This window comes from Silurus aristotelis (assembly GCF_946808225.1).
Source record: "Silurus aristotelis genome assembly, chromosome: 17".
In the NCBI taxonomy this organism is placed as follows: domain Eukaryota; kingdom Metazoa; phylum Chordata; class Actinopteri; order Siluriformes; family Siluridae; genus Silurus; species Silurus aristotelis.
In genome coordinates this window covers 3,683,522-3,698,404 of record NC_139590.1, presented here as the reverse complement: position 1 = coordinate 3,698,404, position 14,883 = coordinate 3,683,522, and the positions used below count along the sequence as shown (strand labels likewise).

Below are 14,883 nucleotides of genomic sequence, written 5' to 3'. Positions count from 1 at the left end.
GGTGGTGTATTTTATGCACCCCTGTCTAGACAAAAATATGAGGACGTCTGACTTTTCCAGCCATTTGTGCTTCTTTACCAAACTGATACCACAAAGTTGGAGACAAATAATTGTATAGGACATATTTTGATGTGGTAGCATAAAATTTTCCCTTCACTTGAACTTTAAGATTAAACCTGTGCCAGCATGACAATTCTCCTGTGCACAAAGCCAGCTCCATGACGATCTGCTTTACCATAGGTTGGACTGGAAGATCTCCTGATATGGAGAACCTAATTAAACACATTTGGGATGAATTGGAATGCTGACTACACCCCAGGCCTCCTCACCTCACCTACATCAGTACCAGCAATGTCCACATAATCTAGAGGAACATCTTACCCAAGCTGGATCATCATATCAATGTCTCTCTGTGGCACCCCCCCCCCCTTCACTATCATCATCTGTATAATCAGCTTTCAGCACCAGACTTAGAGTGTTTCTGTTCAGCCCCAGTGATTGTATGTGTTATTTCTTCCATGGCACTTGAGCAGGCCAAACACAAATAAACAACCACTCCGTCCTTCAACCCATCCCTCCATCTGGTCCTCAGAACGCTCCAGCTGGACAGAGCGTGACATCTTACACGGCGTGAACGGCGCTTCTTCAAATCCAAACTAGCTTTCGTTTTCTTTTCCTCCCTGCGTTTTGTTCGTTCCCTCAACCCTTCTATTAGGCTCGGTGATAATTGTTTTGGTGGAGAGAACTTCGCGGGCACGCTCGTTATCGCTCTTCAATGCTTCTGCCAAACGGAAAGTGTTTGCCGGTTGCCTAGCAGCCGACAGAGCCCACTTGGATTTGAGGGATTGGAAGCAGACACTTGTCAGAGCAGTAGCATGTTAACATGAACACACAAACAGACACACACACACACACACACACACACACACACACACACACACACACACACACACTCTGTGCAATGTTCACTAAATTCTCAAGATTTACAGATTAGGAGATTTCCTCATTACTTTAAGTCTCATGTGTGTCAACACACTTGGCCAATAAACAATAAACGATAATGCTTAGAGAAACCTATGCAACAGGAAAGGAAGTTTTACAGCCATGAAACAGAGACCTAAATGATTCCGGTTGAAAAATTACTTTTGAATTGCATTTCAATAGAAAAAAAGAACTGTATTTAACACACAATCTTGAATAAAAAGATATTCATGTAACACTTTGGCTTTGAAATACTGTACAAACAAGAACTGCTAACAAAAATGTTCCACTCACATGAACTAGGAGACCTAAACCTGTTCCAGCATGACAATGGCCCTGTGCACAAAGCCAGCTCCATGAAGACATGCTTTACATGCTTTGGAGTGAAAGATCTCCTGCTATAGAGCTCTAACCCGCAACCCTATTGGGATAAATTGGAACCCTGACTGCACTCCAGGCCTCCTCACCTCACCTGACTTTATTAACAACCTCCTGGCTGAATGAATCTCCACATATCTAGTGGAACATCTTCCCAGAATAGTGGAGCTTATTGTAACAGCACATTTCAGAACCTTTCTTATGGTCAGCTGTCCACATACTTTTCTCTATATAGTATATAAATAGATAAAAAATTTTATATTGGAATGTCCACCCATTTAAATCCATTACATAATTCATTACTTCTGTGACTATCGCTGGATATTTCTGTCGTAACTCTGGCTTTGAGCTGTTCCTGTTAAAGGCACTGTGAGTGTACACAAGCTATTGATCCAGCTCGACACATCATCACGAGTGTTCTGTTCTGTTAACGTCGACTAGCAACTGTTCAGGATGTGTTCACCTCTGAATAACTGCATGCGCCTCGTTTCGTCGCACCGAGACGCCATGTTCAACCTGACAAGATGTGTAGAGTGGGTTTCCTCAGCTACTCCACTGGAAATAAATACTCACAGGCCACACCTACTCCACTGGAAATAAATACTCACAGGCCACACCTACACCACTGGGAATAAATACTTACAGGCCACACCTACTCCACTGGAAATAAATACTCACAGGCCACACCTACTCCACTGGAAATATATACACACAGACCACACCTACTCCACTAGAAATAAATACACACAGGCCACACCTACTCCACTGAAAATAAATAAACACAGGCCACACCTACTCCACTGGAAATAAATACTCACAGGCCACACCTACTCCACTGAAAATAAATAAATACAGACCACACCTACTCCACTAGAAATAAATACACACAGGCCACACCTACTCCACCGGAAATAAATACACACAGGCCACACCTACTCCACTGGAAATAAATACACACAGGCCACACCTACTCCACTGGAAATAAATACACGTAGGCCACACCTACTCCACTGGAAATAAATACACGTAGGCCACACCTACTTCACTGGAAATAAATACACACAGGCCACAAGTACTACTCTGGAAATTAATACACACAGGCCACGCCTACTCCACTGGAAATAAATACTCACAGGCCACACCTACTTCACTGGAAATAAATACACACAGGCCACACCTACTCCACTGGAAATAAATATGCACAGGCCACACCTACTCCACTGAAAATAAATAAACACAGGCCAGACCTACTTCACTGAAAATAAATAAACACAGGCCACACCTACTTCACTGAAAATAAATACTCACAGGCCACACCTACTTCACTGGAAATAAATACACACAGGCCACACCTACTCCACTGGAAATAAATAAACACAGGCCACACCTACTTCACTGAATATAAATACACACAGGCCACACCTACTCCACTGGAAATAAATACACACAGGCCACACCTACTCCACTGGAAATAAATACACACAGGCCACACCTACTTCACTGGAAATAAATACACATAGGCCACACCTACTTCACTGGAAATAAATACACACAGGCAACAAGTACTACTCTGGAAATTAATACACACAGGCCACACCCACTCCACTGGAAATAAATACTCACAGGCCACACCTACTTCACTGGAAATAAATACAAACAGGCCACACCTACTCCACTGGAAATAAATACACACAGGCCACACCTACTCCACTGGAAATTAATACACAGGCCACACCCACTCCACTGGAAATAAATACACACAGGCCACACCTACTTCACTGGAAATAAATACACATAGGCCACACCTACTCCACTGGAAATAAATACACACAGGCAACAAGTACTACTCTGGAAATTAATACACACAGGCCACACCCACTCCACTGGAAATAAATACACACATGCCACACCTACTCCACTGGAAATAAATACACACAGGCCACACCTACTCCACTGGAAATAAATACACAAATCCATACTGTAGGTTGTAACTTTGGCCCCACAGAAAGCACGTCAGTGGTATCACGAGCTTCATAACGAGCATTTCATCACTTTTCTTTAGCATCCTGAAACCATGAAGGGTTGGGCACGGATTAGTTCATCACTCTGATCTAGAGCACTAACTAGTGTCGGAAAGAGCTATATATAACGTCGGCCCTGTGGTTCACACATCAGGCAGCCTCCCACGGGGGAAAAAATAGCAAAAGAGTGAACAAGAGAGAGAGAGAAAAGGAGAGAGAGAGAGAAGAGAGAGAGAGAGAGAGAGAGAGAGAGAGAGAGAGAGAGAGAGAGAGAGAGAGAGAGAGAGAGAGAGAAAGAGAGAAACAGTGACAGAACAGCTTGACAGGCTGAGAGATGGGGTGGATGAAACAGCTTACACTGTATGAGCAACATGTGAGAGAGGAAGGAAATCACACACACATATACGCTTTCTGAAAACTGCTACGACACTATAACTTTCCTTGCTGTTCTGTGTGACACTTAAAACTTGGGTTTCTGTTGTATTGAACAAACCTACAATGAATTTTTCGAAAATAATTCGAAATTCAGTATATTCAGGTTGTCAGCACATAACGTTGCTGAACCGAGACCTGGCCAACTGCAGCGACCCCAGATCACAGCACTGCCCCCACAGGCTTGTACAGTAGGCACTAGTCATGATGGGTGCATCAGTTCATCCACCTCTCTTCTTACTCTGATACGCCCATCACTCTGGAAAAGGGTCAATCTGGACTCATCAGACCACATGACCTTCTTTCATTTCTCCAGAGTCCAATCTTTGTGCTCCCTAGCAAATTGAAGCCTTTTTTTTTAGAATGATAAGTGGCTTTCTTAAAGGGCAGACAGCTGTTTAGTCCCAGTCCCTTGAGTTCCCTTCGCATTGTGTGTGTGGAAATGTTCTTACTTTAACTATTAACCTGTGAGTTCTACTGATGTTTTTTTTTTTACGATTTCATTTCACCAAAAGTCGCGGATCGCGTTCATTCAAGATTTTTATAGAACCTTTTCTTCCTCAAAAACAATGGTTCCCCACTGTCCTTCCAGTTTTTAATAATGTTGGTCAGTTCTTAACCCAATTTTAGTAAAAACAGCGATCTCCTTAGATGTTTTCTTTGCTTGATCCATGCCAATAATTTAACCATTCTGAAACATCTTTTCCACGAACGCAGGATGTGACTTCCAACATGGTTGTTTCAGAAATTAGAAGCTGAAACAATCACCAATGCCGTAACTATTGACTTAGTTAAATCCCAGTGTTGACTTTGTTTTTAGGATGGGCAGTGTATAATTAATAGAAGATGTGCTCTACTTTTATTATCTAGAAAATGACCAATAAATCGTGACCAATATTTACGATGTAAATGGATTTCTCCTCGCTAAACCTCACCAACGTCCTCTCAGTAACGCTGCCGCTACGTGAATATGATGTACCACACTACAGAGACTGGGGCGTGAAATAGAGAGAGAGAGAGCACCCATCACCATGCTTCGTTCAGTCACAGAAGGATCTCACTGCATCGCAATGGGGGGAATTGTATCGCATCGGTCACTATATATATATATACTTAGTGTACTTGCTGAAAAGCTTCTGCACATGTCTTACCTGAATAACCTTTATATGTATATGCTTTACATTTATCTACATATATACATTACATGCTGTACATATATTTACATATTGATCTGCACCTGTCAGGCTGCAAATTACTACTGTTTGCACTTCTGGTAGATGCGAACTGCATTTCGTTTCTGGGTACCTGTACTATGCAAAGACAATAAAGTTTTACCTACCTACCTACTATTGAGAGGATATTCACAAGCTCTCACAGTCGTACATTTTGACCAAGACTTTTAGAAAAGGTCTGGATTATTAGGGGACACACACACACACACACACACACACACACACACACACGGGTGAATTTTGATTTCCCTCATGCACAATTGCCATTTGCATCTCTATATTATTACCCAGTGCCATTTGCGTAACAAATCCAGGCTGTGACACGTGAGGGATAAAATCCTGAGGGAAATGTGAATTCATATTATTTCCTTTTCGGTAGAAAAATCTGATAAACAGATAAACAGGAGGGTGAATTTCTGAAATGTTAGAAATGAACATTTCGTGAAAGTTGTAACAGTGGTAACTATGGAAACTTAATTACTACTATAAAAAGGGCTTTATGAAGGTTGGTTTTATGAGGAAGTTGCATCAGTTTACTTTTAATTATAATAATATTAATTATTATTATTATTGTTGTTGTTGTTGTTGTTGTTGTTATTATTATTATTATTATTATTATTATTAGGGTATGGAATAAAGGTTTATATGTCCAACTTACTTTGACCGTCGAATTTGCGGATGATGGTGTCCAAGTAGGTGTTCTGAAGAGCGACGTGTCCACGCCGAACGGGCATTTTGACATCCGGGCGAAACCAAGAACGAGCCAATAAAAGAACCGAGAAATGCCGAAGTCCACTTCCTTCACGTGGACGCAACAGGGGAAGGATGTGCGGGGATGTTGGAGCACATGCCGGCGGAGGAGGACAGCGAGCGCTGAACCGCGGGAGAGACCGAGGGAAAGAGGAGTGAAAGAGAGAGAGAGAGAGAGAGAGAGAGAGAGAGAGAGAGAGAGAGAGAGAGAGAATGAGAGGGAGGGAGGGAGGACGCACGGGGAGTTGAGTTCCGGCTCAAAATTTAAAAAAAATACGCGGTTGCCAAGGCGATTCGAAAGCGCGCGAACTTTCTCGAATTGATTGATTGATTAATTGATTGATTAAAAATTAAAAATCAAATAAGGAAAGCGGACTGCGTAAACATCCCGAATCTACCCGGAACCAGGTGTGTTGAGGAGGAACAGGTTTATAAACAACTAACAAGAATTAAAGAAAAAGGAAAGAAAAAAAATAAGAATCAAAAAGCGCGAGATGAATAACCTGAAGCAGTGTGAACTCCAGATCTTCTGGTGCCGGTGACCACATTCACACTGTGGGAAGTCTTCACGACACAGCTGTCAGTGTGTGACAGAGGCCAGATGTGCACTCTTCACCTTTAGCATCTCTCTCTCTCTCTCTCTCTCTCTCTCTCTCTCTCTCTCTCTCTCTCTCTCTTTCTCTCTCTCCCTCACTCCAACTCTCTGTTCTTTATATATTTTTTCTCTCTTTCTCTGTCCGTTGTTCCTATATTCTCTTTATTTTTTTGTTTCTTGCTTTCTCTCTCTCTCTCTCTCTCTCTCTCTCTCTCTCTCTCTCTCTCTCTCTCTCTCTCTCTTTTCTCTTTTTCTCTTTATTGGCATGACAAAAATTGTACATTTGTATTGCAGCTGAACTGCATATAAATATTGTAAATATGTGTACGAGATCAAGTAAAATGCATGTAGTATAGAATTAAATAAAGAGAAATAGTAAAATATAGTATATAAATACAATAGAGTGTGAACAAAGACTTACAAAAAAAGCAACAGAATATATATATATATATATATATATATATATATATATATATATATATATATATATATATATATATATATATATATAAAGCGATCAGGCATAACATTATGACCACCTGCCTAATATTGTGTTGGTCCCCCTTTTTCTGCCAAAACAGTTCTGACCCATCGAGCATCAACAACATCTACGTCTTCAGCAATTTAAGCTACAGGAGTTCATTTGTTGGATCGGGCCACTTGTGCATCAGTGAGTCTCGGCCGCCCATGACCTCGTTGCCGGTTCACCATTGTTCCTTCCTTAGAGCACTTTTGATAGATACTGACCACTGCAGACCAGGAACATCCCACAAGAGCTGCAGTTTTGGAGATGATTTGACCAGTCATCTAAATTTCTGTGCCAAACTCTCTGTGCTCCAGGGGGACTGTGTCATGGCTGGCCCCAGCTTCCTAACCTGACCTAACCTGATATGCAAACGGATTTCACTGTGCTGTGAGATTATAATATATGAGCGAATAATGTGCATTTAGCATTGGCAGGAAATGTGTATGCATTTGCCTATAGAGCTAATTCCACAAGTTCTGGCCAACTCCCTCGTCTCCAAACGCATGGTAGGAATGGTGAGCATTATGCAAAGTGCTCAGTGGTTAGGGCGTTAAAAACTCATTATGAAAATAAAAGTTGCCGCAAGAGAGCTAACCAAGGCTCTTTGTTGTTTTGGTGCAAATCTGATGTCAACATGATGTAGCTTCAAGGCATGGTGTATAAGAGAGGCATCACCAAAAGGGAATTACATTACTACTATGCTTAGAACAAGGTTCCAGTACATTAAAGGGGGTGGGGGTGGGGGTCTAATGCTATTTCATGCATTCAGAGTTATTTAGACAGTTGGGTTCTGATGCTAAACATGACCAATTGGTAAATGAAATTTCTGTGCCAAATGCACTTCTTCTGGGCTCGTATAAGTTTAAAAAATTTTTTAATCGAGTATGGTTCTTCATGACACGATGAAGAGCAGAACTCCTTGTATGGGTGCTTTTCCAGGAATAGTGAGAGCACCCATCACCATGCTTCGTTCGGTCACAGAAGCCGTCACAGTGCTGCACAAGACTTGCTCAAAAGAACATCTCCAAAGAAGTGTGTTTTTGGATGTGACAGAGAAACTTGTAGAGTACTTACCATATAGAGAAGTCCTGCTGTAGTCGTCGTTGCTGCTGTTGTTGTCGATACTCAATTTCAGACTCGGGATTCGATACTGGATCAGATATGTACAGCCATGCCTATAAAGCGTGACGCTGGATTTTTCCTTTATAAATCTGATACAACTAATGACACTTTGGAGATATGAAAGATGCAATACTACTCTGTAGGTACTCGGGATTAACATGAGCTCAGCCAAAACTGTGTGCATTTAATGAATGTCCAATGAATAACTATACAATGAATACTATATTGCCACAAGTTAGTGGACACCTAACTATTTTAGCTGTATGTGTTTCCTCTTCGAAGTGGCAGCTTAATGGTTAAGGCTTTGGGTTACTGATTGAAATGTCGGGGGAGTTCAAACCTCAGCACCACTAAGCTGCCACTGTTAGGCCCTTGAGCAGTGTCTCAGCTCTGGGGGTGCTGTAACATGGTGAACCTGTGCTCTGATCCCAGCTTCCTAGCTCACTGTGAGTCCCAAACCTGTTACAGCATTATAATGTAACTATGTGCAAAGCAAGTTCTATAAAGACATGTAAAGGTTAGAATGGTGGAATCCAAGTGACTGAACATTTTTGGGATGGAAACTGGAACACTGACTGCTCCACAGACATGCTGGCCTGACATAAGAACTTGACCTCATGGAAACTCTTATGGCTAAACAGGAAGGTGGTAGCTCAGTGGTTAAGGCATTGGAATCTGGATCGGATGTCCAAATCTCAGCACCACCAAGCTGCCACTGCTGGGCCCTGGAGCAAGACCCTTAACCCTCAACTGCTCATTTGTTTGTCACTCTGGATAAGGGCGTCTGCCAAATGCCTTAAATGTAAATGAATAGGTGAATGAGCCATGCCACAAAACTATAGTGGAAAGCTTTCCCAGAAGAGTGGAGGAAACTATAACAAAAAGCTAAGAAAGGGCTACATTTGAAAAGAGCTGTACATATATTTTATGATGGGTGTGATGGTCAGGTGTCCACAAATATTTAGTTATACAGCTCTGCAGTAGAAAGTGAAAGGTTTCCCAGTAAAATGGTCCAAATGCTAAAACATGCAACTTTTCAATTCCTTTAATTCCTGAAAAAGCTTCTGGGTTTCAAAAAATGTTCTTGGAAAAGCATTTGCTATGAAAACTTTTTGGATGTTTGGTTGTACTTACCTGTGTTTTGAGCGTGCTAGCAGATCTTTCTTTAGTACCTACACCTGCCTGCGCCTTGACCTCTAATAAGGATTTTGACTCATTGGAAGATTTCACATAAAGGCTTCAGCTGGTTTTGGCACGAAGTCTGCCGATTAGTACTAATAAAGGCCGTAAAAAGACAGAAAAATTCTTACCACAACACAGACTCCTGCAACTTGAGTGACCTCCAGTTCGAAATCCGTTGGCCCGCCTCCATTTTCCAGCTAGCTATGAAGGAAACTCTTATGTAGCTAAACGTTGTCTTCTACAATACTCACGTTATTTTGGGCACAGGGTCAAAATTTTCCTTTCTGGAACAAAAGATGCCAGATGCCATCATGCTTTGTGGGCTCATGGAAAAAAGCTTATAGGTTTTTATATCAAGTGAAGTTTATTTCTATTGTGCTTTTCACAACAGACATTGTCTCAAAGCAGCTTTACAGAATTTAAGAGTTAAGGGAAATAGTGTGCATTTATCCCTGATGAGCAGCCATGGTGAATGTGGCAAGGAAAAACTCACTTAGATGTTATGAGCAAGAAACCTTGAGAGGAACCAGACTCAAAAAGGGGAACCCATCCTCATTTGGGTGACGTCAAGAGTGTGATTATAGTCTTTAAACAATACAGAACACTGGAGAGTGAGAAATAACATTAGCACTGGAATGTAAGATTATGAGTAATGTTCTTTCTTCAGTCTTTTACAGTCATTTGTGGTGATAAAACCAGGAGCTACTGAGCAACTCATAAAATAGCTCAACATTTGCGATCATCACAGATCCAACACCAGCTTCATGCCAGAGGCTTTAAACACTTAAGGAGGTCCAATGTCCAAACTCCACATGAAGTGGGATCCAATTGGCATGGTGATATTTTCTCGACTTTGTAAGAACTCTGGCTGCTGCATTTTGGACAAACTGTAGCTTGTTTATTAATGATGCAGGACAACCAGCTAGTAATGCATTACAATATTCCAGTCTGGAGGTCATGAACGCATGGACGAGCTTCTCTGCATCAGATATAGATAACATGTTTCTTAGCTTAGCAATATTTCTAAGGTGGAAGAAGCCTGTTCTTGTAATATGGTTGATATGATTTTTAAAAGACAAGTTGGTGTCTAAAATACCTCCCAGGTCTTCTACTGTTGAACTAGTAGTTACAGTACATCCTTCTAAATGCAGGTTGAAATGCTGAAGCTTCGGTGTACTGTTTTTTGGGCCAAAGAGCAAAATCTTTCTTATCAGAATTTAATAATAGAAAGTTATGAGTTATCCAATCTTTTAATTCTTTGACACACTCAGTTATCCGAGCCAATTGAGTTGTATTGTATGGTTTCAATGAGATATAGAGATATATAGCTGGGTATCATCAGCATAAGAGTGGAAGCAAATCCAATGCCTTATAATATTTCCAAGGGAAACATGTATATTGTGAAAAGCAGGGGTCCTAGATCTGAACCTTGTGGCACCCCATAATTTACTTGCATTACCCTGGATAGTTCTCCATTTAAATCTACAAAATGGTGACAATCAGACAGGTAGGATTTAAACCAGCTTAATGCCTGTCCCTGAATGGCGATGTAATTCTGTAAGCGATCTAGGAGAAAATAATGATCTATAGTGTCGCATGCAGCACCGAGATCTAGTAAAACTAACAGAGAGATGTAGCCTTGGTCTGAAGATAAAAACAGGTCATTAGTGATTTTAACTAGAGCAGTTTCTGTGCTATGATGCGGCCTGAAACCTGACTAAAACTCTTCAAAGATATTGGTCTCCTGTAAGTAGGAACATAACTGGGCAGAGACAATTTCTTCTAAAATCTTAGACATAAATTGGAGATTTGAAATGGGTCTGTAATTTGATAGTGTGTTTGGATCCAAAATTAGGTTTCTTAATGAGGGGCTTAATAACTACTAACTTGAGGGGTTTAGGGACGTGACCTAAAGATAGTGAGGAGTTAATAATATTCAGAAGTCTTACCAGCTGTATGTAACACTGCTTTCAGTAGTTTAGTTGGAATGGGATCTAACAGACATGTTGTTGATTTAGCTTTGGTAATTACATTATACAGCTCTTCCTGTCCAATACATGTAAAGCAGTGTAATTGTGGAGTTTTAGGTACGATTGGATAGATAAATCAGATTGCTGAGATCCAGAACATAGAATAGTTAATTGATCTTCTGTGTGGAAGATTGAAGGAAGCATACTGCCATGGAACCTTCATGGTGTTCTTTCTAAAATCCCAAAAGCCTCTTGCCCTTAGGTGGACTTAGTCTAGCAATTTCATGTTTAACAGAGATACGCCAAACTTCAGCCTCAACAACTGGTTTCTTTGCTTTAGCTTTGCTCAATCTTGCAGAACAATTTCAATCCATGTTCCAGTTCATCTAACTACTTTTGGATTGTACACTCTAATACGATTTAGTTAAAAAATGCATATTTTTCACTGCGTTTTGGTCTTCTGTCCGCACTGAGACGCCGTTTTTAGTCAAAGAAAACAAAGCTTTTTGAAAACGCTTTCCAAAGTGGATCAATGAGGGGGAAAAAAACGCCATTTTCGCGGTGTGTATTTTGAAAACAGAGGCTTTCGAAAACAACAATGCATTTTTTTTAGTCATTGGTGCGATGTTTCCAAGAGCCAGAAAGTAAATAAACTACAGGTGAAAATGACGCAGGTTTTAGCGTCTTAATTTTCGCTCAGGTGCAGTACATGAGTAGATGGATGGGCAGCTTCTGGGAAATATTTTTAAAATTTATCTGGATTAGTGTAGTGTAGTGGCCATAATCCCATCATTGTGTGTGGCCCCTGTATCAATTCAGCTTATGTTAGCAGTCCTACCCTTGCACCAATCTGTTTTCCTGCTTTGCTGGTTTTGTTGGTTTTGTCTATGACACTGCTCTGTAGGTCTAATCTAAGTTTTTAAAATTTAGTCTGTAAACCAAAGGTTTTGTCACTGATCCGAATTCTCCTGCCTCCATTGATTCAATCGAGCAAACCTTACATGTCACAGCACCACCTGGTGTTCTGGAGGATTCAATTCCCTCACTCATGCAAGTCTTGTGGATTTTGTCACATTTAAAATTCCAATTTCATATTATATTTATTTATGTTATATTCCTAATTAAGATCACAGGCAATAATTGCAGAATTGAAAAAAAAAAAAATCACTTTTTTTGCTAACCTAGAAAGGACGAGGTCTCCAAGGAAGTGAAAGGCTAAATTGCCCTCAATAAAATGCCAAAAAGAAGGACAGAGAATGTGGGGAAAGAGGTGAGGACATTTGAAAGACACTGAGACACCACAAACGAACCGAGAAAGTCAAAATGGGGAAATGAGAACATATAATAATGGATGAAAATGGTAAGTATGTCTAAAAGTCATGCAAAACAGAAAACAGTAGAATTGTGATGATCAGGGGGTCATGGACCACCATCAATGACCACAAATCCTTCTCAGGGTTGGGGATGTTGTTCCCACTGAGCTTCCGTACCTGCATTCGAATTTGCTTGGTCTACGAAAAAAGAAACAGAGACGAAAGGTCAGGAGATAGTCATTAATTAATTCTGACATTTGTGGGACAAAATCAGGACACACACACACACACACACACACACACACACACAAATATACAAAACTGGTCAGAATAGAGAAGATTTTTGCCTTAGGATTGCTTGAGAAGCCAGTGGACTGATCTAAATGATTCGAAATATATTTTTTAATTTTGTATAAAGGAAAATAATGTAATAAACGATGATTATTGGATGCATTATGTTTCTGTTACCGTCCCAAAGTTTATGTTGTAGAACATGGCGGACTATTTTCTTCCTCTAATACCCTCAATGGTTCTGATTTATGTCCTGAAAAAATTTGCCTCACAGCTGAAATGTTTCCACACACACCTATTTAATAAATGTTGTAAGTTTTAGTAAGTAAAATTTAAGCACATTTTCAATTTGCAGCTTTTCAAATTGTGTTTAATTTAGATGTAGATGGATATAAGCGTTGTTGGATCTGTATGTGGGCATGGGTAAGTGTGTGGGTGTGTGTGTGTGAAAGCGAGAGAGGGATAGATTGTAATGGTACAGGGCAGCTTCTGTGTTTCGTCTCAGCAGACTTGGATCGAGAGCTAAACTTATCCATCAGCGGCATGTGTCCCATCGGCACAGAGCGAGCCATAGCCAGCGAGTGAGACGGAAGTGGATATTTGGGCTATGTGGATCGCTCGAGTTTGGCAAAAACACTTGAACGATGTAGTTCACGTGTGGTTTGCTTTCATACATCCAAATTTCAAGAAATCCAGATGGTCCCCGAGTTACGATTGTTCGACTTACGATTTTTGGATATTACGATGACGATAGCGATACGACAAAAATTGTAAACAAATAAAGTTTTGCGCAACAGGCGGTAGCGTCCGATGTACGATACGTTGTAGCTGGAATGAGCTGTGAGAGGCCTCGCTCTCGCTAACAGTCGACGGAGTAAACTTGTCTCAGTGTGGTTTTTGTCTCAAACGTTTTCAAACAGCAATCTCAGTGATAAAAGCATGTCTTCCAAGCGCCCGTAGTGTAGTGCCTGTAGTGAAAAAAAAAGAAGGGGAAAGCCTTCAGTTTAGGGCAGAAAATTTTAATTATAAATCAGCATGAAGCAGAAAAGACTGTCACAGTCATAGTAGCATCTTTGACTTATGATATTTTTTACTTACGATGGAGAGACGTAAGGGGACTACCTGTATATGGCAATTTGGATTCGTAGTCTCAGAAACATTGACTCCCACGTAAGCAAAAAATGAAGAAAATGGAATCGTCCGGCCAGAAATTGACCAATTATTGCTTTAACAATGTAGCTCATCATACAAATATGCTTATTAAACATCCGATTCCAAATCTATTCTCCTCTTTGCTCTTATCATTAGCTCCAGTCTTCTGGGAAAGCTTCGAGGATTTGAAGGCATGGTTGTGTTGAAGCTCCAGTTCCATTTCTTCCCACAGGTGTTCAGTGGGGTTGAGGTTCTTCCACTCCAACGTCTTCATTAAACTCACTTCGTGCACATCTGCATCATCATCCTGGATCTGGTCCTTTGAGTTCCAATAAATAAGAAATTGTAACAATGCAGCATACAATTACATTCTATATAACTGTGTGATTCCAACTTTGTGGCGAAAGTTTGACGAAGAACCACATTTACTTCCCGTTTGCTGTTATAATAACATCCACACTTCTGGGAAAAGGTTGAATTTTTGGAGTGTACTCGTTGAGATTTGTGCTCATTCAGCCATTAGTAAAGGTGCCTGGGGTGCAGTCAGCAGGAAGGATTCATCTCAAAGGTGTTAAGTATGGTTGAGGGTTAGAACTCCATAGCAGAAGATCTTCTACTCCTACTCATGGAATGGATATCTTCATGGAGCTGGCTTTGTGCAAAAGGTCTGGAACAGGTTTGGGTCTCCCAGCTCAATTGTGTATCTCTATTTTTGTGGTAACAGTTCAGGAAGGAACCACACGTGGCTGGAAAGTATATGTATAATGGATAACGTGAATTTATGCATATTTAAACGTGAACAAACCTTTACAGTGAAGTGAAACTCTGAAATTCTGTAAAGCTGATTATGCTTTGATTTTAAAACACTTCAGTCTGATAACAAATAAAAAATTCTCGTTCTTGCCCACAATTTCATTCAAAATGACGGTGAGTACATT

At 40.6% G+C, this 14,883-nt stretch overlaps 1 protein-coding gene across 2 annotated transcripts in view; it reads right to left on the bottom strand.

The window, feature by feature from the left end:
- Nucleotides 1-5,981, bottom strand: part of kcnh6a (potassium voltage-gated channel, subfamily H (eag-related), member 6a) — a 47,894-nt gene extending 41,913 nt beyond the window's left edge. The window contains exon 1 of one of the 2 annotated variants that reach the window (XM_083566845.1): nucleotides 5,703-5,981. In XM_083566845.1, the coding sequence (XP_083422971.1) occupies nucleotides 5,703-5,778 (76 nt within the window). In that variant the 5' untranslated portion in view covers nucleotides 5,779-5,981. The remainder of the gene's footprint in view (nucleotides 1-5,702) is intronic. The other variant, XM_083566844.1, reaches the window with a different exon arrangement.
- Nucleotides 5,982-14,883: the final 8,902 nt, after the last annotated feature.